Source organism: Dermacentor silvarum, chromosome 1 (assembly GCF_013339745.2).
Source record: "Dermacentor silvarum isolate Dsil-2018 chromosome 1, BIME_Dsil_1.4, whole genome shotgun sequence".
Lineage (NCBI taxonomy): Eukaryota > Metazoa > Arthropoda > Arachnida > Ixodida > Ixodidae > Dermacentor > Dermacentor silvarum.
Genome location: NC_051154.1, coordinates 44,496,213 through 44,521,405, shown reverse-complemented (window position 1 = coordinate 44,521,405; position 25,193 = coordinate 44,496,213). Strand labels below are relative to the sequence as shown.

The 25,193-nt window shown below is 45.3% G+C and overlaps 2 protein-coding genes across 5 annotated transcripts in view; one reads left to right on the top strand and one right to left on the bottom strand.

Moving 5' to 3' along the window:
• LOC119461860 (uncharacterized) overlaps positions 1-25,193 on the bottom strand; it is a 465,401-nt gene that overhangs the window by 63,034 nt on the left and 377,174 nt on the right. The window lies entirely within an intron of this gene.
• LOC119461872 (uncharacterized) lies at positions 10,940-13,725 on the top strand. Its single transcript, XM_037723246.2, has 3 exons — positions 10,940-11,150; positions 11,224-11,388; positions 13,348-13,725. The coding sequence occupies exons 1-3, from the start codon at positions 11,052-11,054 to the stop codon at positions 13,528-13,530; spliced, it is 447 nt and encodes a 148-aa protein (XP_037579174.1). The 5' UTR covers positions 10,940-11,051; the 3' UTR covers positions 13,531-13,725.

The window sequence follows — 25,193 nt, the reverse complement described above, 5'->3', positions numbered from 1 at the left end:
CCCCGCGGCTGGGGATCCATTTGAGGGTGGGCTTGTTTCCAATCTTGTGTCCGGACGCGAAGTCCCCGGCTCTGGCGTTGAGCATGCGCGCCACATCCGCGAACACCCAACCTTTGGTGTAGTTCCGGATCGCTGATTTGAAGTCGCTTATGATCAGGCTATCCTCCGTACCTCCGTGGAGTACCGCAAGGGATATGGCCATCTCCTCCGCTGCTTCGGCCGATGGCAGCCTCGCTGATGCCGTGATTCGGATCCTTCCCTTCGTATCTACGAGCGCCATGGAGAAGGCGGGCGCCGCCGCCGTCGGCCGGCCGGCCGTGTCGTTGATGTTGCCGCTGTTGCTACTGCCGTTTTTGTCGTTGTAGTAGTAGTAGTGATGATGGTGTTGGCATATCCCCGGTTCGTCTCGCACATTCCGTTGTAGTGGCGGTGGTGGTCGTCGGCCCTCGTCGCCATCAAGGTTACCGGCGGGCCGCGGGTACCTGGCTGCATCGACGAAGAGGACGCCTTCTCGTCTTCCGTGCTCCTCGAGGATTGCTACCGCCCTGCGTTTACGTCGTTGCACGTCATGCACCGGATGCATGTTCTTCGGCATTTTTTCCGTCTGTATGGCGTCCCTGACTTCCGGTAGCAATGTTTCCTTCAGTCCTCGCGCCTCATGATATCGAATCCCGAGCAGGTCGAGGATTCGTCTTCCCGTTCTGGTGTACGACAGCCTCTCCAGCTGCGCTATACTCTGCGCCTCGGCGACCTCCACGAGCGTGTTGTGTACGCCCAGCTCGAGGAGCCTGTGGGTTGGCGCGTACTGGGGTACCCCCAGGACGGTCTTGAACGCCCTGCGGATCGCCACGTTCAGCTTGTCGGTTTCGCTCCTGCTCCAGTCGGCATACGCGGCGACGTACGATATGTGGCTCAGCGCGTACGCCTGTACCTGGAACGCCCATGTATTTCGTTCCACACTTTGCGAAATAATATCTCGAAACTGGTGTCATCCTGAAAATTCATTTCAAGTGGAAGTTGAATTAGTTGAATATGTGTTTCGATTATAATGTCCGCCTCCTCGAATAACGCGCTGAACGATAAGAATTATCCTACCTGCCAGAGCCGATTTTTTTAAATTCCGTAAAGCTTAACTTTGAACACCCCGTATATAAGAAGTACTATATGGGAGTCTGCGCACGCCGCCGTATAAGCTCCCCCCCCCCCCCCCCCCCCCCAACTCCATTGAAGTAGAGTGTACTAGAATGGTGGAGTGGGTCCAGCGGACGCCTTAGCAAGCGCCCAAGGTGAAGCAAAAAAACGCGGAAGATGTGGAGACGCTGCCGTCGCCTTATTCTGAATCTCCAGCCAATAAACGTTGGCTCCGGCTGTGTCGGCAGCCCTCATTGGCTGAGGCGAGCTAGCGGGCTGAGTAGCTGTCGTCTGCTCGACGCACCGTAGTTGCTGCGTCGTTTGCGTTCTTTCCGCCGCTCTTTTTCCATTTCATTTACAATAGATCAGTGGAGAATAACCTCGATGTTATCGCCACCGAGTATCCGCCTGTCAAAGCTCCATGCAGCTGCGGTAGTGTCTCCGATGCGACAAGCGTCCGGCCGGCGAGTGGGGCCGCGCATTCGGGAGAAAGCGACGGTGGCGCCACCTGGATTTTCAATAAAAAATGCCTCAGCGCAGAGCCCTCGTTGGACCCACTCCCTCAATCTAGTACACTCTAACTGAAGGGAGACCTTAATGCGGGCGAAGGGAGAAATTACGCAAGCGAGCTTTCCTACACACATAATATCGTACATCACGTCTGAAACGTTCATCACTATATTTTCGTACGGAAATAGGAACCGGAAACAGCACGTCGCATTTTAGAGAAATAAAAACGAAATAAAAAAAAAAACATGGCTTTTGTCATTTATTTATTAGACCCTCACCACTTTCACTCTCACGCGTGCTAGTGCATTGCCTCCGAGATGTAAGACGTTAACGCACGTGTGGCGTTGCAAACCAACGTTGTTGCAAACTGAAAGGCCGTGTAACGTGCAGCGTACGCTTTGTTTTTCTTTCGGCAGATGACACTACAATCGCCTAAACCCCAGCAGCGCGACTTTATGAAATGGTTTTACTCGTATCACTGGGCCTCTTCGATTATCCGTCTCTGACAGTCCCCGGACTGTCCGAAAGGCTACATACGCAACGCTCATTGGCTGAAAGCACCGTCACGGGCAGTCCGGGACTGTCAGGAATGGATAATCGAAGAGGCCCACTGTTTCTTTCAAAGACATAATTTCTTGCGACTCGCACAGATAACACAACACAGCTGTGAATAATCTATTTTAAATTTCCGACATGCCGGAATCGCGACGACGTAGTAGCTTGTGCGCCATTGCTACAGCTAGCAGGGTTGCCACTGGTGGCTAATTTTCGCCAAATTGGCGAATTTGAGAGGCCCGTGGATACCAAACATTATGAATGGCGTCATGGCGAATTTCTGGCGATTTTCGGCTAAGGTCTCGATCGAGTTATGGGTTTTAAGCTCAGTGTTTTCCAAACAAACATGCGACAACATTCTCTCAAATTTTCATGGTTTTAGACCCACCAGTAATAAACGCTGCTGGTGTATGACCCTTCCCAGCACTCGCCGCTGGAGCCATCAGGATCCTGACACTTCCGGTCTCAAATGCCGAAGCGGAGAGAGTCTTTTCTCATGTAATCGTGACTAAAATGGAACTTCGTAATAAGATGAAGATGGACCTTTTGGAGTCCATCTTAAGGATCAAGTTTGTCCTTCGTCTGAAGCAAAAGACATCGTCAAACTACGGTGTTACGGAGGAAGTGCTTTGCAAAATGACTGCAAACTATTTTGGGGCTTGCAGTATATCCCATTAGTGTTCCTCCTATAAAACCGAGAACGCGCTTCGCGGTCACGGGCGGATATTTACGGCCGAGAGGCGGATACACGGTGTGTGTGCGCGCGCGCGCGTGTTTGTGCGTGTGGGCGCGCGCGCGCAATAAAAGTGGCATTCTCAATTCTTTACGTTGCGTGTGTGCAATAAAAACAATTGCTTAAGACAATTTACATTGTTTACCTGTTCATTGTTTACCTATTCATATGCCTCAGACGCATCAGATAGACGCGTGTGGACAGTGGAGATTTCATGGAGATTTTAGCACGGTGGGGCCGATGGTGATGGGGCTTCTCTCTTTGAAACGGGCGGACACGTCCTGACATGTCCTTAGTTACTGGAGCCGCATACAGTAACTCTAAGCCAATCACATGTCGTGACATTACGGCGCCATCTAACACCTAGTTAGATGACGTACGACGCGTACCAAGCACTCCCATTCAAGTTTTGCCAGTGGGATACAGGAAAAAAATTTTGGCGTCGAATTGGACGAGTTGGCTATCTGGCTATATTTGGGCTACTGAAAATCTGCGACTTTGCTTTCTTTGGGCTATAAGTGGCGCCCTAATCCACGCTCTAGAGGTGGCTCTGATCGGGTAGAAGCAAATCTCGAAGGCTATGTTTTAGACGGCTGAGCCGACCGGCGTGGCTGTGCGTGTGCGCGTGCGCGAAATGACCCCCCCCCCCCCCCTCCCTCTCTGCGCCGTTGTCTGAGCCGGTGGCTTTGATATTTGATGCACTTAAACATACACCCCGCTTGACCGTTATGCACCCGATCCCAGGGCATCGGGATGAACCTGGGAGTTGTGGGTTTTTCACAGTACACTGTACTAACATGGCTATACTCAGGAAGGGAGAGCAATAACATAGGGTCGGGGCCGTCGGCGATCGTGGCGCCAACATGAAAAAGGGAAGCACGGGTGGATGACCCGTCCCAGTGTGTTCATGGCCATGTTTTAATTCTGGGTGAAGTATCGCGCCGGGCATAGCTTTCGACCTACTCCACGTATCTCGCGCGAAGCTTTACTGCCATTTTCCTTCTCCTGCTAGATGAATTTTTGTTCGTGCTTACATTCGAGATTCATTTCGATAGGTTGGACATAAGATCGGATCCTCCTCAGAGAGGAGAATCAAAACATGGGGAAGTGGGCCAAGCATGCGAGAACGTATAAAAAAGAATGGGAGCATGACGCCTAGCCAAAGGGGGGTTCTGGTGCTTTTACTTCTAGATGGTTTGCCTGTAACGTAATGGATGTAGCTACTCATTCTGCTAATATCGAAACATGTTTGCCACGATGACATCGCTGCAACCAGGGGCGGATCCAGGTTTTTTCTGAGGGGGGGGGGGGGGGGGGGGGGTGGTCAGCTTCTGTCGATGATGATGATGATGATGGTAGCCTTTATCATTTACCGAAATTCACCGTTTCTGCTCACGATAAACTCGCGTTTTATACGGCTAGAGCAACACCTGTAGCCCGCCGTGGTGGCTCAGTCAGTTCAGGCGTTGCGCTGCTGAGCACGAGATCGCGCGATCGCATCCCGGCCGCGGCGGCCGCATTTCGATGTAGGCGAAATGCAAAAACGCCCGTGTGCTTGCGTTGTAGTGCACGTTAAAGAACCCCAGGTGGTCAAAGTTAATCCGAAGTCTTCCACTACGGCGTGCCTCATAATCAGAACTGGTTTTTGCACGTAAAACCCCAGAAAGAGGAAGAAGCCCTATAGCTAAGCCAGGTATCGGTTTCTCCGAGCTTATAGGAAAAGGACGTTACCCAATACTGCCATGTGCTTGGCGGCTGAGCCTGATAATACAGGTTGTTCAAAACTAAGCTTTATAGTTTTCTTAAAATTAGGCTCTGGGAGGCACGCGAATACCACCTGTGCAAATAAGTTATGTGGCCAGGGGGGCACAAAGTGAGATGATAATTATCGCTGTGAGCAGCCCAATTAACTAAAATTGAACAATTATTTTTTGTCGACTGCAGTAAGTGGGTATGTTTGTACTGAAAACTTAGAGGCAGTCGTGTTTCTACACAGTATCAGTCGGAAGAATTATTCTAGCGTGTTCGTGCTCCGAGATATCCGACTCCAAATTTCAATTGTACTGCGCAGAGTTATCGACGCGAGAGCGGTTTATGCTTTGCGTTGCTGTGGAAGGGAGGCATTTTGAACATTTTTAGGGCATTGACATATTGATGGGTGAAGTGTTGTCATGAGATTTGTGCATGACAACACCAAAGTTAAAGCGGCAGTATGAAATATTCGTTAGCATAGCTAAAAAGGTTTCTGCTGTTGATGGTGCAGTTGTTGCTTTTGATTTCAATAAAACTTACAATACTTGGAAATCAGCAGTCACTTTATTTGCATAGCCCAAACAAGGACAATGCCCGGTCGTCTAGTCACCATTACGCACGCGCACTGCCCTCCGGCTTCTCCGCTCGCGCCATTATTTCGATATGGCAGCTGCCGCCATCTTTACAGGCTGCGCGGTCGCGTGTTACGACAGCGGTTACAGGTTCTTCGATTTTTTTTTTTCGCCAGCCGTGAGGGGAAGGGGGGCAGTTATTATCTTTGCCAATGCCTCCGCCGCGTTGTCAGACTAAACGCAGCACCCAACAGCCGCGTCACAACAGGGAGGAGCTTTGCGCCGATCCTCACTCTCTTGCATGCGTAATCATGCGAACGACAATTAAAATTTGGAGTTGGATATCGCGGATCATAGACATGCTAGAAGAATTCTTCCAAGTGAAACTGTGCAGAAACACGACTGCCTCTAACTTTTGAAGTCAGGACATCCGGACATCCCCCCTGGATCCGCGCCTGGGTGCAACACGTCACATGAACTTCACCCACCGTGTTAGCTTAGCTTGTGAGGTGTCGCGCTGCTGGCTCGAGGACGCGGGTTTGAATCCCGGACACGGCGGCCACATTCTGATCAAGGCGAAATGCAGGAACACCCGTGTACTTAGATTTAGGTGTATGTTAAAGTATCCGAGGTGGCCAAAATTAATGCGGAGTCCCCCCACTGCGGCATGCCTCCCAATCACATCATGGTTTTGGCACGTAAAACCCCAGCAATTATTAGAGATTTTAGAATAGGGGCCTCAAACGTTTTGGGGCCTCAAAGAAATAGCGTCGAAGCCACTTCGCATGCGCAAGACGCAAACTGTGTTTGGATTTTGCGTCGGGGCTCTAACTTAACACTAATCTGGGTTCGATTAGTGGTAACGCGTGAAGTTCGTAAGCTAGGAGAAGTGATTGCGGTTATCGCTTTCTCGCAGCTAACATGTGTAATGAAGATTGATTCATTAGACGCCGCTCATTCTGAATTCATGGCTCGAAGGCCTAACACGGATTGACTTGGCTGGGTGAAGGTACGTAAAGTTGGTTACTCAAAACTGAACGCAACAAGTTGCTTGCTGGTAATAGAATAAGTTCGAAATTGTAATTAAACACGAAAATATAAATTACTCTTCTTCTCATAAAATGGTAATATTTTATTTTGATATTTATGCCCCAACGCTAACACCCGCAAAGCTCTGTGGGGCCCCTATTCTAACACTTTACTAGCACATCAACATGGTTTGCTTTTTGGCAGTAACCGGTTTTCACAGCGTAAACACTGTTATCAATTTGTTGTTTATCTTTGCTCTTTGTGCGCCGTCGCGGCTTTTACCATTTCGAGCGAGTTACGTTCGGGACGTGCTCGTCGCCGAAAACGACTGCGTGCTTCTTACACTGGTGTGCCGCTTTGCGCAATAATATTTTAAAGCGTCGCTTACACCGATTCACACAGCGAGTGGCATCTGTTGTCTGACACTTTATTTTAACGCATGTTCTTGCCGTGCTACAGTAAGATGGCAGCCAGGTTGATGTAGCTAACCCGGGCCAAGGTAATTGAAAAAAAAAGAAAGAAAACGAGAAAACAAGATAGGGGACGATGAGACAGATAACACGAGATATATCGCGAAAGACTTGTTTTAGCTCATAAAAAAAGAAGCCGTGAGCACGTCGCAGTTCGCTGGACTGCTGAACTTCTACGCCGTAGGCAGAGATGACGTGAGAGATCGATGATGCTAAAGATTATTTTGCGTTCACGACAGCTAAAAAGCAAAGTTTGTAGTTATTATTACTGTAAATAACTAAAAATGATAACTTAGTGCTATCTGGCATAAAATAAACACACTAATTTCGCCCTCTGCAGAGATTCGCTGGAACTTAGCTTCTGGCCCCAGCCAAAAAGTGTTCTGAGGCTCTATTCTGGACATTCCGCCATTTTCTTCGAGGCGTGACGTAGGCGCGACGCTTACAAAATGGCGCTGATGGCCCCGTTTTGCTTTCGTAACGATACGCAAATTTGACGTTTCGCCTAAGAAACTGTAATGTAGGCATTGAACCTAGCATTCTTGATAAAGGAAAACAGTTTTCCTCCCCAGTAAAAATAAAGCCGTTAGCTCAAAGCGTACGATTATTCCATCAAAATCGTTTCTCGCTTCCGTCGTCTGCCTGCGCGCAGGCTGTCGTCTGCTTCATTAGATAGGATGCGTGTCCTCGGGAAACTGAATGAGTCATCGTATATCGGCGCCCACGCGCTTGCTTTCTACCTTGAGACAACACACGCGGCCTACCAGTGATGATGAGCGCACGCTCTAGGCCGCGTTATCGCTATCTCGCGATGCGCAAGTGACTCAGCCCGACTCGTCTGGCTGAGAAGCGGCCGAATATCATCGATAGCGTTGCGCGCGCCACAGGTATCCGCTTGAGCGGCTCAAACGCCGGCACTGCCATCTCTTGTGCACTTCGCTGCTTACTCGCACCGCGAGAGGAAACTTCAAGGCGCCGTCTTGCGTACATTTCTTTTTGTAAATTAAAAAGTCACCGTTGTCATAGCCTTTGATGATGCGAAAAGTCATTAATATTGATTACAATACAAACGCAATGTGAAAAGTGCGAAATGTCGCAGAAAGTTTGCTAGTTTCAACCAATATTATTTCAAATAAACGTGTTTTTAATAAAAATGATGGTGCAAAACACAAATGCCAACACCACCCGGAAGCGATGCAAATGCTATGAACACGGGTTGTGAACAAAAGATTTTTATGGCCCGAAAGGACAGGGAAAATGCGGCGATACGCATGCCTCTCCACTGCCGTTGGATATGGCCGCTCATTACCATAATTCGCGCGGCTCGTCGCACCACAAATTATGGCGGAAAATCTCTGCAATGGCGGCCCAGCGCAACGTCACGCAACGTCAAATTGACGTTTACGAAACGGCCCTTCCTGTGACGCTCCTCACGGGATATTCCTTCAGCCAATGAACAAGCTGACATGCCGGCTATCTTGGAACGCCACCACATATTCGCGGAATTGCAGATGCATTGTACGAGCTTCTGCACGCTACCGTTCACTTTCTTTTTAAAGCGCTAAAGTCGCAATATAGGTGCCAAGGACCACAAAAAAGTATTAGTCGATAAAACTGGCAGCTCCACGTCACGCTTCGTCATTCTGACGAAAACGCAAAATTGCATTTTGCAAAACTTCCGTTTCCCGGCACAAATTTCGAAACACGTGACCTCTGGACAGCCAATGAGACAGCCAAGATGGCGGATAATGGCGGCCGTGCAGCCTCCATGCGTGTCCAGAGCCGCTATTCTGGACATTCCGCCATTTTCTTCGAGGCGTGACGTAGGCGCGACGCTTACAAAATGGCGCCGATAGCCCCGTTTCGCTTTCGTAACGTGACGCAAATTTGACGTTTCGCCTAAGAAACTGTAATGTAGGCATTGAACATAGCGTGGTTGATAAAGCAAAACAGTTTTCCTCCCCAGTGAAAATAAAGCAGCTAGCTCAAAGCGTACGATTATTCGATCAAAATCGTTTCTCGCTTCCGTCGTCTGCATGCGCGCAGGCTGTCGTCTGCTTCATTAGCTAGGATGCGTGTCCTCGGGAAACGAAATGAGTCATCGTATATTGGCGCGCACGCGCTTGCTTTCTACCTTGAGACAATATACGCGACCTGCCAGTGATGAACTGCGCCCGCTCTAGGCCGCGTTATCGCTATCTCGTGATCCGCAAGTGACTCAGCCCGACTCGTCTGGCTGAGAAGCGGCCGAATATCATCGATAGCGTTGCGCGCGCCACAGGTATCCGCTTGAGCGACGCAAACGCCGGCACTGCCATCTCTTGTGCACTTCGCCGCTTACTCGCACCGCGAGAGGAAACTTCAAGGCGCCGTCTTGCGTACATTTCTTTTTGTAAAATAAGAAGTCACCGTTGGCATAGCCTTTGATGACGCGAAAAGTCATTAATATTGATTACAACACAAACGCAGTGGCGAAAAGTGCAAAAAGTCGCAAGGAGTTTGCTAGTTTCAACCAATATTATTTCAAATAAACGTGTTTTTAATAAAAATGATGGTTCAAAACACAAATGCCAACACCACCTGAGAGCGATGCAAATGCTATGAGCACGCGTTGTGAACAAAAGATTTTCATCGCCCCAAATGACAGGGAAAATGCGGCGATACGCATGCCTCTCCACTGCGATTGCATATGGCCGCTTATTACCATAATTCGCGCGGCTCGTCGCACCACAAATTATGGCGGAAAATCTGTGCAATGGTGGCCCAGCGCAACGTCACACAACGTCAAATTGACGTTTACGAAACGGCCCTTCCTGTGACGCTCCTCACGGGATATTCCTTCAGCCAATGAACAAGCTGACATGCCGGCTATCTTGGAACACCACCACATATTCGCGAAATTGCAGATGCATTGCACGAGCTTCTGTACGCTACCGTCCACTTTCTTTTTAAAGCGCTAAAGTCGCAATATAGGTGCCAAGGACCATAAAAAAGTATTAGTCGATAAAACTTTCAGCTCCACGTCACGCTTCGTCATTCTGACGAAAACGCAAAATTGCATTTTGCAAAACTTCCGTTTCCCGGCACAAATTTCGAAACACGTGACCTCTGGACAGCCAATGAGACAGCAAAGATGGCGGATAATGGCGGCCGTGCAGCCGCCATGCGTGTCCAGAATAGAACCCCTGTGCAAGCATGATGTTGCATAATGTCGTAAAGGGCCGACCGTCACGGCGGCACGGACATTTTGTTACGACGGGTTGTGCAGAAAAGGATTGCCGTAGTCGAATGTGAAAATGTATACACAAAAAAAAAAACTGCAAATAAAAATGGCTATATTTGGCTACTAAATTTCTTGAACTTTTCTGTGTTTGGCTACATTTGGGCTACAACTTCTCTAGCTTTTGGCTACACCGCCTCGTCGGACCTGGCAACACTGCTAGGTCCAACGAGGGCTCTGCGGCTATGGTCTGCGGCTGCGCTGAGGCATTTTTTTAATGGAAAATCTAGGTGGCGCCACCGTCACTTTTTTCCGAATGAGCGGCCCCGCTCGCCGGCCGGACGCTTGTCGCGTCGGAGACCCTCCCGCAGCTGCATGGAGCTTTGACAGGCGGATACTCGGTGGCGGTAACACTGAGATTATTCCCCACCGATCTTTTATATACAATTAAATAAAATTAAAAAAGAGCGGCGGAAAGAACGGAAACGACGCAACAGCGACGGTGCGTCGAGCAGACGACAGCTACTCAACCAGCGAGCTCGCCTCAGCCAATGAGCGCTGCCGAAACAGCCGGAGTCAACGTTTATTGGCCGGAGATTCAGAAGAAGGCGACGGCAGTGCCGCCACATTTTCCGTGTTTTTTGCTTCACCCTCGCCGCTTGCTAAGGCGCCCGCTGGACCCACTCCCCCCTTTTTGTACACTCTAATAAAAGAGGCTGGAACTTTTTTGAGAAACTCTATGGGCGATGCAACTGAAATTGAAAAATTTTGACATTGAAATATAATTTCAGAGTTTTGGATGGTACTGTATTCGACGGGGTTATACAAAATTGGAAGCATTTATTACTGGGTATTGCCGTAGATATCTAGTGTGGCGACGTTTTTGGCGAAATAATAATAAAAAAAAGGCTACTTTTAGCGACTTTTTTTCTCGTCGTCTGGAGACATTGACTCCAAACTCAGTGGCAAGTTGCAACCCTCACAGCCAGAAGGCGTTTAGTACAGTTGCTGCTTACAGGCTAATTTGTGCTCAATAGTGCAATTTAGACTTTAATTTAAAGTCCAACCAGTCTGATAAAATGAGCCAAAGAGGGAACAACCACCGCGACGAGCGCCCGCAAGGAACTAGCCATCAGGAGGGCCTTTTCTGCGATGCAGAAGTAGCTCCACAAGATCAGGTACCGTGAGTCAGCAAGTCATATAAAAGAACATTCCATTCATGCTTATTTTGCTCGTTTTTTCTCCATCTAGGGCCCAGCCCCCCGTCAACGAGACCAATCTACGCAAGTTGGCGGAGACAAGGAGCCCGTCGCTGCATTTCGCGAAGAATTCAAAAAAATTTTGAAGGATATCAGACAGCAGCATCAGATCGAGGATGAATACCTCTCCGGATTAAAGGAAAGACTTGGCGCACAGGTATGGGCTGCGTTACAATTAAATTTATTCGCTGCATCGATGTACGTACGTGTTATTTGCTGCTTTATTATTCATATTTACACCGACTGTCTATGTTACTTGAATTCTTGCCAGCTATTCAGGAATTATTTAACACTTCACATTTATTATTGCGATTCACTCTATTCGGAATGATTCCGAATGCAGCCACATTTTTGCAAGTGGGCGGGCGGGGTAACATCTCGCCGTTTTGGTGGGCCAAGCTCGGTGATAGCTGGTCAAAATTACGTGCCACAGGGGCGACTGTCGGTGCGGCCACTGGTATCTACGTTTTAGTTTGCGCTTCTAAGCCTAATTATATCTTGCCATTAGCAACATATAGTATTAAAAAAAATTGTCGCAGTTTCACCCGAAAGGCGAAGCATCAATTGCGATAGCAAATTAGTAGAGAGCTATACGGAGTAAGGATAGTAGTTTTATCAGTTGTATAAACTTGGGCATGCAGCAGCACCAGCAACGCGCAGAACTGTGGTCGACGCCGTCGACGTTTTATCCGCGTTGGCTGTTGCCGCTGCCTCTGGGGGCGGCTCGGAGGTTTTCGACGAGATCAGAATGGGACACTCGTCGAGCAGCGTCGGAAATCTTACCTACCTTCTCGCCTCGCAACGTTTTAATATAAATACGCATTTGGTGCCGCAGCTAAACGTCGCCTCCCCTCCCTCCCGTCCCCCCACGGCATTTCGCGCCATGGAAGAAGTCGCGTTTGCTCTCTATATAGCCTCCTGAGACCCGGACATAACAACGGGACATAATCGCTCTTCACGGTAGTTTTTATTGCCTACTGTTGTGTCATGAACTTGAAAAACAAGTTTTAAAATTTCAATAGTGTAGCACCACTGTAGGATGACGTGACAGCGGCCGTACGAGCCGTGCCGTCGTCCCTACTCAAAATGGCGAAGGTGGTGAGCCGAGCGGCGGCTGCGACGTCCAGCGTGGCTAGCTTCTAGAACGACACTAGGCGTGCCGAGCTTGCGCCTCGAGCACGCGCTGTGCTTAATTTTTTTCACTTCTTTGACAGCCGGCGCTAAGGCACCGGCTGAGAGCGCCGACCAAAGGGCCCCGCGTTGCGGCGTCGGTGGGCGCTATAATACCACGGAAAGATGCCAAAAGCTCCGCCTCCATGTACGTGAAAAAATGACTATCTCCATCATCTCCTCATGTAAGCTGTGGTAAAACCTGCATTTCATTGTTTGAACGCTGAGATGAAGATGGAACTACGTGTAGTACATTGCCATATTGCTGCCGCGTCCGGTATTTTCACGAAATCTCGGTGACTTCGACATACGCCTCGAAGTATTTCGGCCGTATGGGACGACAAAGAGGTCTAGACCAATTTATTGTCAAATTTCTCGAAAGCGGATGACAAGAATATGAGTCAACCACTTCTTTACAGAAGTTACACATGCACCATTCTTCACACCCGGAGTGAATATTTTGCTTAATCACTTCCGAGTGAATTTCGAAAAAAAAAGTGGAAGGCAATGTGCAATGTATTGTACAAGGGGTCTCTGGAGGATATGGTGATTGTAACGGAGGAAAGAGACGCAGCCCTTCAGGGAGCACGGCGCAGAACGCGCGTTTGCTCACCGACGACGTGCGTTCGTCCCTCTCGCCCTTTCACTCGCACATACAGCGTCCGGAGCGCGGCGACGATTTCATCGCAGTTGACGTCATATGGAACCTCACGGCAACGGTGACGACGACGTCGACAGCAGAAATTCGCTTTGGAGTGTCCATATAATTGCTATCGCAATAATATAAACAGTGCAGTATATAACCTCTACGTAACCATTTGCTACACAGCAGTTACATTAATCATGCAACTGTTCTTTACAAATCACGAATGCTTCGCAGTACGTAGACATCACGTACAGATAAGATTGCTTTTTTTTTTTCTTTCTTCTGTTGTCTATCTATAAGGTGGCAGAGCTGTTGGAGGAGTTTGTAAACAGTGTGACAGAGCGCTTGATGGAGAAAAGAAGAACAGCCTTGAAGATCATATTGGAGACCAAGGATGCCCTGCAGAGAGTCGAGGATGCCAAGCAGAGAATCGCCGAACTGGACAAGGTGCTAGAGAACGCCAGGAACGTACTGCGTGAATGAGAAATGTATTATGCTGTGAAACAAAAGCAAACTGCACAATAAATCCTTTCTCTTTATTGTACGCTGGAGAGGTGTGCATGGTCATGCACGCAGTGTTCATTTTACTTATTGTCTCTCTATACAGTCGCACCCGGATATATCGAGCCTGAAGGCGATTACAAAAAGTTCGATATCTAGGTAGTTTAATAAATAAAAAAAACATTTGATACAGAAATTTTCAAGCGGATTTTACAACTGTTCCATATACCCAATAATTCGTTTATGTGGGTTTGATAAATTCAGGTTCATATATGTATAAATATAATCATCATCAGCCTATATTTATGCCCACTGCAGGACAAAGGCCTCTCCCTGCGATCACCAATTCGCCCTGTCTTGCATTAGCTAATTCCAAATTGAGCCTGCAGATTTCCTAACTTCATCACCCCACCTAGTTTTCTGCCGTCCTCGACTGCGCTTCCCTTCTCTTGATATCCATTCTGTAAATCTAATGGTTCGCCGGTTATCCATCCTACGCATTACATGGCCTGCCCAGCTCCACATTTTTTTTCTCTTAATGTCAACTAGAATATCGGCTATCCCTGTTTACTCTATGATCCACACCGCTCTCTTCCCGTCTCTTGCTATGATATGCCTAACATGTTTCATTCCGTCGCTCTTTGTGCGGTCCTTAACTTGTTCTTGAGCTTGTCTGTTAACCTCCAAGTTTCTGCCCCACTTGCTAGCACCGGTAGAATGCAATGATTGCACACTTTTCTTTTAAATGAAAGTGGTAAGCTCCCAGGCAGGATTTGGCGATGCCTGCTGTATGTACTCCAACCCAATTTTATTCTTCCGTAAATTTCCCTCTGATGATCAGGGTCCCCTGTGAGTAATTGACCGAGATAAAACTCCTTTTAACTCTAGAGACTGACTGGCGATCCTGAATTCTTGCTCCCTTGCCAAGCTATAGAAAATTGCCGTTGTTTTCTGTGCATAAATCTCCAACCCCACTCTTACACTTTCTTGGTTTAGGTCCTCAATCATTTGTTGTAATTGGTCCCCATTGTTGCTGAATAGGGGAATGTCATCTGGAGACAGAAGGTTGCCGAGATATTCACCATTGATCCCCACTCCTAAGCCTTCTCAGATGCAGTGAATAGCATTGGAGTGATTGTGTCTACCTGCCTGACCCCTTTCTTGACATGTAACTTTCTACTTTTCTTATGGAGAACCAATGTAGCTGTGGAATCTTCGTAGATATTTCCTCAAGATATTCGCGTATGCATCCTGAATTCCTTGGTTACTCAATGCCACTATGACTGCTGGTATCTCTACTGAATCAAATGACTTTTCATAATCTATAACAGCCATATAGAGAGGTTTATTGTACTCTGCAGATTTCTCGATTACCTGATTGATGACGTGGATGTGATACATTGTAAAATACCCCTTTCTGAAGTCAGCCTGTTCTCTTGGTTGACTGAAATCAAGTGTTGCCCTGGTTCTACTGGAAATTATCTTGGTGAATATTTTATACAGTACTGAAAGCAAGCTTATGGGCCTATAATTTTTCAGTTTTCTAACGTCTCCCTTCTTGTGGATCAGTATAAAGTTGACATTCTTCCAGTTGTTAGGTACACTTGAAGTCGTGAGGCATTGAGTATAAAGGGCCGCAAGCTTTTCAAGCATGATATCTCCTTCGGCTCTTATTAAATTGACTGTTACTCCATCTTCTCCAGCTGCTTTTCCTCGGGTCACATCTTGCATGGCCCTTCAACCTCGTCATTAATTATAGAAGGAACCGTTATATTCTGTTCCCCTCTACTTCGAATGAAACTAGCTTGGCTGCTCTGGTAACTGTACAGGTAAGTACAGAATTCTTGCGCTGCTTTTACTATGTCATCTAAATTGCTGATGATATTACCCTGCTTATCTTTCAGTGCATACATCTTGCCATGTCCTATGCCAAGCTTTCTTCTCGCCGATTTCATGCTGCGTCCATATTTTATGGCTTCCTCAATCTTTCCTACGTTATAATTTCAAAGGTATCTTACTTTCTTTTTGTTGATCAGTTCTGACAGTTCAGCAAATTCTGTCTGGTCTCTTGAGTTTGACACTTTCATGCATTGTCGTTTCTTTATTAGGTCCTTTGTTACTTGGGAGAGCTTACCTAGTGGTTGCGTTAGTGCCTTACCTCCCTTTTCAATTGCTGCTTCCAAGATTAGCCTAGTTGCAGTTTCATTCATTACCTCTATGTTTTCTTCATCTTCCTGTTCTAATGCTGCATCTTTGTTTGCTAGAACCAGCCTGAATTGGTCCGCGTTTACCCCTTTTGCGTCTAGGTTGGCCAGTTTCTTGACTAATTTTACTCTTTCTCTCTTCAAATTGAGACATTACCTTGTTCCTGTCCAGCTATATAACAAGGTGATGTCTGTCATCGCTTGGAGCAAGTCAGAGTATACTGCATTTGCCCTAATTACGTAATCAGTTATTAACTTCTCAAATATATTCAGAGCAGAATTGTCAATGAGAAAATTGCAGACCATCGCCTCCTGATCCATGTTTCTGTTGCTCGATCAATACGTGCTACATAAAAGTTTTTTCCAAGAATGAAAGAAGCCCACTTAAAGAGCCACGCAACTAGTCGTGAGGCACTTTTTTGTGTTTTGCGGGCTTATTACCATTTTAGCAGCCACATGGTCGAATCGAGGAAACTAAGGAACTACTTGCTAGGAAATGGAAGTGGTACCAATTTGGAACCGGGCAGGAACCACTTGGCAACCAGTGGAATTTGTTGCGGTGAGTGGTACCATCTTAACGGCCACTTGAAGGCAAGTGGAAACCATTGTGGTCCAAGTGATACATCTTGGTCGCTCCATTGAAATTAGCTGGCCAAACACTTTAAAAACCACTTGTCCGCAAGTGCAACCAGTTGTTGTCTAAGTGGTACCATCTTAATGGCAACTTGAAAGCACGTGGGACCACTTTAAAAACTACTTGGCTGCAAGTGGAACCTGTTGTGATCCAAGTGGTATTTAATGGCCACATTGGAAAAGTGGGACCACATGAAACCAGTTGCCATCCCACTTCAAATTTTCACCTGGGCGCGCGCCATGGTACATCTGACTTCAAAAGCACTCGCAGAGGTATTTATTTATTTACAAAATACTGCAGGACCAAGTTGGGGCCCATGCAGGAGGGGTATCAAAAGGTTTACACAAGGCAAAAAACACCAAACAGAATTCATCACAGATCATGAAGAGAGGAAAAAAAATAATATATACATAAGCGTTGCACACCAATGAGCACCTTATGGCCGTGAAAACAATTATAAACATTGCAACTTTATGGAAAACAGTCGTAGCGTGCATGACAAGAAAGAAACAGAAAAAAAAAAAGCAAGAAGAAAAGAAAAGAAAAGCGCTTCAGATTAGGACGTTAATGCATCGAATGAGTCACTGTTCTGTAGCATACATTGCGGCAAAGTGTTCCAGTCTGTACTTGTTTGTGGAAAAAATGAAAACTTGAGTGTGTTAGTACGTGTTCTAAAGGTTGAGTCTTTGAGGAGAAGACTGGCACAAACATCATTAGAAACGTTGCCATTCCAAGGAAGTGGAGGAGCTCTGTTTTGTTCACCAGTTCTGGAATGGCATCAATTGCCTTCACAGTCAGGGTCTGGAGAAACGCCATTTTGGATTAGCTGGTGACCAATGTATGCTGACAACCTAGCTTGTCATGTAGCTTATGACAATCCTAGCTTGAGTTTTTCCAAGTTCAGCTTTACGTTGTTATCACTGGCTGTACTTTTCACACATGGGCAGCATGCTGATTGGGTGTTTTGCATGTGATTAGTATATTATCAAAGTAAGGCATTACAATGCCTTGATGCTAAAATTTTCTGTCAATTGCTTGTTGAAATAGTTTTGGGGCCACGCTGAGTACAAATGGAACATTGAGAAATCTGTATACAAAGTCCCCATGGTGCAACGAATGTGCACAGGTAGGAACTCTGTTCATCAAGAGCAACCTGCCAGAAGGCACTCTTAAGTGGCATCAAGAACTGACAACACTGTGCTGCCACTGAGTCGCGCACATAGTTACTCTGGAACAGGGATACGATAGTGGTGACGTTTCACTGCTGCACTTAGCTTTCTTGGATCGAGGCAGATTCGCACATTGCCATCCTTTTTCTGAATAATGACAATGGGATGGACCCAGTCAGTTGGCTCTATCACAGGCTTAATAATGCCATTCTTCCATGGATTCTTGACAGTTCAGCCTTCACTGCATCTTCTAGTGCACTTGGTATTCTACGAGGGGCTGCTATTGTAGCCTGTGCATCTGGCTTGAGATGTATGCTATATTCACCTGGAAGCCTTCCAATTCTTTTATAAACACATCAGAAAATTTGACTTCTTCAAACTGGGTCAATGGAGGATGAGTAGCTTCTATTGCCTGCCCCAATATGTCTCAATGGTTTCAGAAGGTTGAGTACTGTGAATGCTGCTGCCACAAGTATTAGCTTAAGTTCCCTTTTAGAAGGAAAAACTTGAGCTTGCACTGGGTGCCATTTACACTGCAGGGGAATTCATAGTTACTTTCAATGTTCCATTGCTCACCCAGGTATATAGGTACATAGTGACCATTGCCCGAGTGTGACTGAGGGGTGGGTGATGCACCCTACTCAGTAGGAGATTTTCAGGAAGTGATTTCAATATATTAACCTGGTGATAAAAACAAAATAAACTTAAAGAACAATATTATATTAACTATTCAAACATGCGATAGCACCTAATATTGCGCTTTACTTGAAGGCAAACAGATTTTTCTACCCAAAACAACATTGTTTTAGGAAGGTTGTTCTTGTTAGACCGAAACTATTCAAATTCCCCAATGGCCTTTTCATAAACATGGACAATGACAAGAGATCGTTGTCCATATTGAAACATGACAATGGACAATTGTTTTCAGACTGACTGCACATCATTGACTTTGTCAAGGCACTTGATCTTGATTGCCACTCTCAGTTAATAGCATAAAACTATCATCATATTACCTTTAGATTGGCTTACAATATTGTGGATAAGAAACTTCGCATTCTGGAAACAGTTCAAGTTCACTATCAGCTTGTAGAGTGCTCGGCTCGCAATTTTTTTTCTCCTCGACATCAATGATTTGCCTTCTAACATTACATCAACAATTCGAGTGTTTGCACATGATTGACTGATTTATCGCAACATTAGGACATCCAATGATCACCATATTCTTCAAAAAGATTGAGATAAAATTACAAAAAAGTGGTGCATGCTATGAAAGATGTCATTATGCAGAAAAGTGTCAATTAATGACTTTCATTTGCTAGCAATTATGAACTCCAGTTACACATATTTGCTTGATTTAGTAAGTACTGTCACCATCACACCCTCATCTCTGTATTTATCTAACAACCATCTAATCATAGAAGACCCACATTAAACAAGTTACTGAAAAATTATTTCGTAATCTTGGCTACCTAAAACGAAATCTACAAGGAACCCCCTCAGCCATTCGTAAAATAGCATATAAAATTTTTGTTTCTCCACAGCTCGAATGCCCATCCTGCCGTCTTTTCACCACACCAGGGGTATGTAATCCGTTGTCTCAAATAATTGTTCAAAATTCAGCCACACATTTCATCACAAAAAGTTACAGCAGGCATATTTTACAGTTATCAAGGCATCATTTTCACGCCAATCTCTCGAATCCAGCAGAATGATAGCTCTGCTTTGCTTGCTGCACAAAATCACTTAATTACTGCACACACACAACTACATTACCACTTTCTCGTCTGTATCACACTTTTTGCCGCAGAATCTATTATAAAAAGATTAAAAAGTATAATTCCCTGCCCATGCCCACATGTTACATTTGTTCCAAACAACTGTCATCAAGCCTTTTTTGTGCACTCCCTGTAGTATGTATGCTGCGGCTACATTTATAATTGTTCATGAAGAGTTTATTAAGTTATGCATGCAAGGGCGGCGCCTGAGGGGGGAACAGGGGGGGGGGCGGCAGCTCCCCCAGAATTTTCGACTGCCCCCCCCCCTAAGAGCGCCGAAAAGCTGACCCAAGGTAGACAGTATGAGACAAAATGCCACCTTTGATCTCTTACAACTTGTAGGCAGATGCAAGAGAACAGCGCTGCTTACAAAGGACGGCCTTCTTTAAGCATAACAATTTATAATAGAAAATTTCTGACCACAAGCAAGTACCCTCTCGCTTGTGATGAATAGGCTCTTGAAATACAGCGCACACTGCCGCAATAACATAAAAATGGTTCCAACGGTTCTAAATAGATTTTAAAATAGGCTACCTTTCTTCGTTGTGCAGTCTGCTTGCATGATCCAGCAAGTTCGTGCCTTGCATGTAATACGCTCTTTTTCAGGCGCCTTTCGCTCAGAGGCCTTTTTGGCAGATAATAAGCTTCGCCCTGCTGAGGTTGCACAACCGCGAGTGCTGTGTAACCGAAGGCAGTGCACGTATACCACGCATGATACACGTGTCGTCTTTATGCGGCGCATAAGCGGCAGAACACAAGCACAGCAAACAGCGTCAGCTCGAAACCATAGATGCTCACATATGGAGACGGTTTCAATACCTTTTTATGTGAACTCCGCTCGGCTACTGGGCAGATCCCAGTCACATCGCTGAAATGCATGAACTAGCGTTCCATGAATTGCACAAGTACAGCCACTGTAGCACAAGCTAGGTGTTTTAGCTGTGACAATACCGGAAGAATCGCCATCATCTTGCGAGCGCACGTTATGCGGTCGAACGATCTCTTGCTAATAAGATATATATTCAGCGTGTTCTCGACATGTTTGATGCTGCGCACAGTAATCGACGTATACGTCTGCACTAGTATGCCGGTATAATTGTACCTCATCATATCTGTGTGGCACTTTCGCAGGAAAATTGTGCGGGCACGGGTGTAGGACCCAAACCTATACCGTTGTCAGAACACCCGCTTCACCATCGAATAAATCCTGGCAATGTTTTGTCTTGTACTGTCACAGCGCAGGCACTGACATCTGTGGTTGTGCCGAAACCTTCGAGCGTGACATCTGTTCCTATCATCGCTTTGAAAGACATTCCATAGGGTGCTGTCTGAGGCGACGTCTGTGCCCTAGCAAGTGTAGTGAACAGTGCTAATATTTGCATTTGTGAAAAATGCTGTAGTGTATGGCCAAAATTGATACTGACTGACATGCTTACTGCATCCTCTATTTTTGCAGTTCTCTCCTTTCTATTTGCTTTTGTTATTTATTTCCCGTATCATCATCAGCAGCAGCCTATATTTTATGTCCACTGCAGGACGAAGGCCTCTCCCTGCGTTCTCCAATTACCCCTGTCTTGCGCTAGCGTATTCCAGCTTGCGCCTGCAAATTTCCTAACTTCATCACTCCACCTGGTTTTCTGCCTACCTCGACTGCGCTTCCATTCTCTTGGTATCCATTCTGTAACCCTAATGGTCCATCGGTTATCCATCCTACGCCTTACATGGCCTGCCCAGCTCCATTTCTTCCGCTTAATGTCAACTAGAATATCGGCTATCCCCGTTTGTTCTCTGATCCACACCGCTCTCTTCCTGTCTCTTAACGTTATTCCTAAGATTTTTCGTTCCATTGCTCTTTGTGTGGTCCTTAACTTGTTCTCGAGCTTCTTTGTTAACCTCCAAGTTTCTGCCCCATATGTTAGCACCGGTAGAATGCAATGATTGTACACTTTTCTTTTCAACGACAGTGGTAAGCTCCCAGTTAGGATTTGGCAATGCCTGCCATATGCGCTCCAACCCAATTTTATTCTTCTGTAAATTTCTTTCTCGTGATCAGGGTCCCCTGTGAGTAATTGACCTAGATAAACGTACTCCTTTACAGACTCCAGCGGTTGACTGGCGATCCTGAATTCTTGTTCCCTTGCCAGGCTGTTGAACATTATCTTTGTCGTCTGCATATTAATCTTCAACCCCACTCTTGCACTTTCTCGGTTAAGGTCCTGAATCATTCGTTGTAATTCGTCCCCATTGTTGCTGAATAGGACAAAGTCATCTGCAAACCGAAGGTTGCTGAGATATTCGCCGTTGATCCTCACTCATAAGCCTTCCCAGTCTAAGAGCTTGAATACTCCTTCTAAGCATGCAGTGAATAGCATTGGAGAGATTGTGTCTCCTTGCCTGACCCCTTTCTTGATAGGTAACTTTCTACTTTTCTTGTGGAGAACCAAGGTAGCTGTGGAATCCTTGTAGCTATTTGCTAAGAAATTCACGCATGCCTCCTGTACTCCTTGATTATGCCATGCCTCTATGACTGCTGGTATCTCTACTGAATCAAATGCCTTTTCATAATCTATGAAAGCCATATAGAGAGGTTGATTGTACACTGCAGATTTCTCAATTACCTGATTGATGACATGAATATGATCTATCGTAGAATATCCCTTCCAGAAGCCAGCCTGTTCTCTTGGTTGGCTGAAGTCAAGTGTTGCCCTGATTCTATTGGAAATTATCTTAGTGAATATAAAATACTGAAAGCAAGGTAATGGGTCTATAATTCTCCAATTCTTTAACGTCTCCCTTCTCATGGATTTGTATATGTTGGCATTCTTCCTAGCCTTCTGGCACACTTGAAGTTGTGAGGTATTGCGTATAAAGTACCGCAAGCTTTTCAAGCATATCTCCTCCATCATTGATTAAATCTACTGTTATTCCATCTTCTCCAACAGCTTTTCCCCTGGTCATGTCTTTCAAGGCCCTTCTAACTTCATCGCTAGTTATAGAAGGAGCCTCTGTATCCGGTTCATCGCTATTTTGAATGAAAGTAGCTTGGCTGTTTTGGGCACTGTACAGGTCACTATAGAATTCTTCCACTGCTTTTACTATGTCATCGAAATTGCTGATGATATTACCATGCTTATCTTTCAGTGCATACATCTTGCCTTGTCCTATGCCAAGCTTTCTTCTTACTGATTTAATGCTGCGTCCATATTTTACGGCTTCCTCAATCTTTCCCACGTTATAATTTCGAATATCCCTTACTTTCTTGTTGTTGATCAGTTTTGACAGTTCAGCTAATTCTATCTGATCTCTTGAGCTTTTTTGTTTCTTTAATTATTATGTCCTTCGTTTCTTGGGAGAGCTTACCTACTGGTTGCCCTTGGTGCCTTACCTCCCACTTCAATTGCTGCCTCTCAGATCAACCTAGATACGGTTTCATTCATTACCTCTATGTTGTCTTTATCTTCATTTTCTACAAGCTGCATATTTCTTTGCGAGCACCAGCCTAAATTGGTCTAGCTGCTTTTACCCTTACTGCCTCTAGGTTGGCCTGTTTCTTCTTGACTAATTTTACTCTTTCTCTCTTCAAATTGAGAGACATCCTAGACCTCACTAACCTATGGTCACTGCACTTACCTAATACTTCTACATCCCGCACTATACTGGGATCGGCAGGGAGTATGAAATCTATTTCATTCCTTGTTTCTCCATTAGGGCTTTTCCAGGTCCACTTCCTGTTCTTGCGCTTCCTGAAGAAGGTATTCATTATTCGGAGCCTATTCCTTTCCGCGAATTCTACTAACATCTCTCCTCTTGCATTCCAAGAATCGATGCCGTAGTTGCCAATTGCTTGCTCACCAACCTGCTTTTTCCACACTTCTGCATTGAAGTCACCCGTGACTACAATATACCGAGTTTGCGCCTTTCTCATTGCTAATTCAACATCTTCATAAAACTGTACTATGTCTTCATCATCGTGACTTCATCATCCCGTATATCTCCTTGTTATTATTTTCTTTTTTCCAGTGTTTAGAATCACCAGCCGACGCCACAAGGATGTCTATATATATTTTTTTTTTTTTGTAATCTAGCACGTATTTACCAAAGTTGGAATTGATATCCACATTGCTTAGTGGTGTTCTCTCTCCTGATGTGAAATTACTCTTTTGAAGCAATATTGTGATATAGTTAACCGATGTTATTTTGTTGCTGCCGGGTACCTGGTTTTTTTCATTACTTAATACTGTTTTTTTATGTGTGTGCTGTACGATGTACTATATAAATTTTCATTTTCTTAGCAAGAGCACTGCTGTGTAATTAATGTGCAAATTTCTTATTTATATCTTACTGCGTTGCTGGAATAGCTTTTAATTAAGACTGATGTATTTAGAGCGCCTTCAACCCATTCAAGCTGTTGTTAAATGATTTCAGGCATCGAGAAATTTGTATTCGTATTGGAACCCTGTTGTGCTCTCGGAGGAGTGTGTTGAACATACATAAATAAATGTTCGTTTTTTTTTCATGTGCTTTCATTCTTAAATGACGCAATGAAAGCACGCCGAATAACTACAAACTTATTCAAATACAGTTTAATTTTTTAAAATATAAGAAAATAAGAAAACATTCAGAAATAGTGGGAGAAATTGTAATGCACAGAAGCGTTGGGCTGAGCAATGATTGACATCTCTTGAACGCGCGCAGCCTGGATATCTCTTACATTGAACTTACCTAAGCAGAACACCGTGTATGTTTATTGCAGTCTTGAGCGACTGAAGGAAGCACAGGTTCCATGTAACAAGATTTATCTCGTACTTCCGATTGATTGATTTGAACATTTATAAAATACGAGGAAAGTGGAAGGGAGTTAAACATAGTCGAAACACAACGCATAAGTTCCCCGGCTGCCTACCCCCTTGAAGGAACTCGCTTGTCGTGGGTGCCCCCCCCCCCCCCCAAAAAAAAAAATCTTGGCGCCGCCCCTGTATGCATGATGTTTCTACTTGCCCTTTGTTTTATGAAAACCATGGCTCTGTTACATTCTTTTTTTCTTGCAAGCTTGACTGCTTGAATGTAATTTTTTTATTCTCTTGTTTAACTAGTTCTGTTAGATGTTCTCCTCTTCTTGGTTGAAGTTCTTCTGTGTTTCCTTCTTCAAGTCGTGCAATGCCCTCACTGGAGCCCATGAGGCATATGTATAAATAGAACGAAAAACAAATTAAAATACATAAAACTGTTTGCATTCTTTCAGTGCTTACTACTGTAGTACAGTATTTATGAATGCGACAGTGGAAGTTTATGTAGCGCTTAAATAATTGGTATGTGGGTTAATGCCCTTATATAAATTACCAGGTTTATGGATAGCACACCTATAGAAATCAATTAATTTGATTGACAGTTTTTCTATGCGTTGTTACACATTACCATTGGAATTCTTATACTATACCCAACGACAGCTTTCTGGCGTCGGGTGTATATTGACAACGTAGGAAAAAATAAAGTTAGTTGAAAGTTTGTGCTCGTCCGTGTCTATTACTGTGTCCGTGTTTAGTTTGCATATAACCATTTCCTTTGACAGCTTTCTGTGGCAAGACAACCAAAGCAATGTGCACGCACTTGCATGTGCAGAGCTTCTGCTTTGGTGTTACTACACCAAGTAGTGCCGACATTTTGCTAGCAGTGTACAGACCCAGGGAAATCAGACATGTACACCAGAAAGCCAAAACTATAGGAACAGCAAGTAACATAAATTATTTTCCTAAGCAAGCCTTTTATTTGGTATGAAATATAAATTTCAAATGAAAAAAAATTTTAGTAATATAATTGTTACAGTTCTTTTTACACTACATAGCTTCCAGTCGCTTGCATTCGT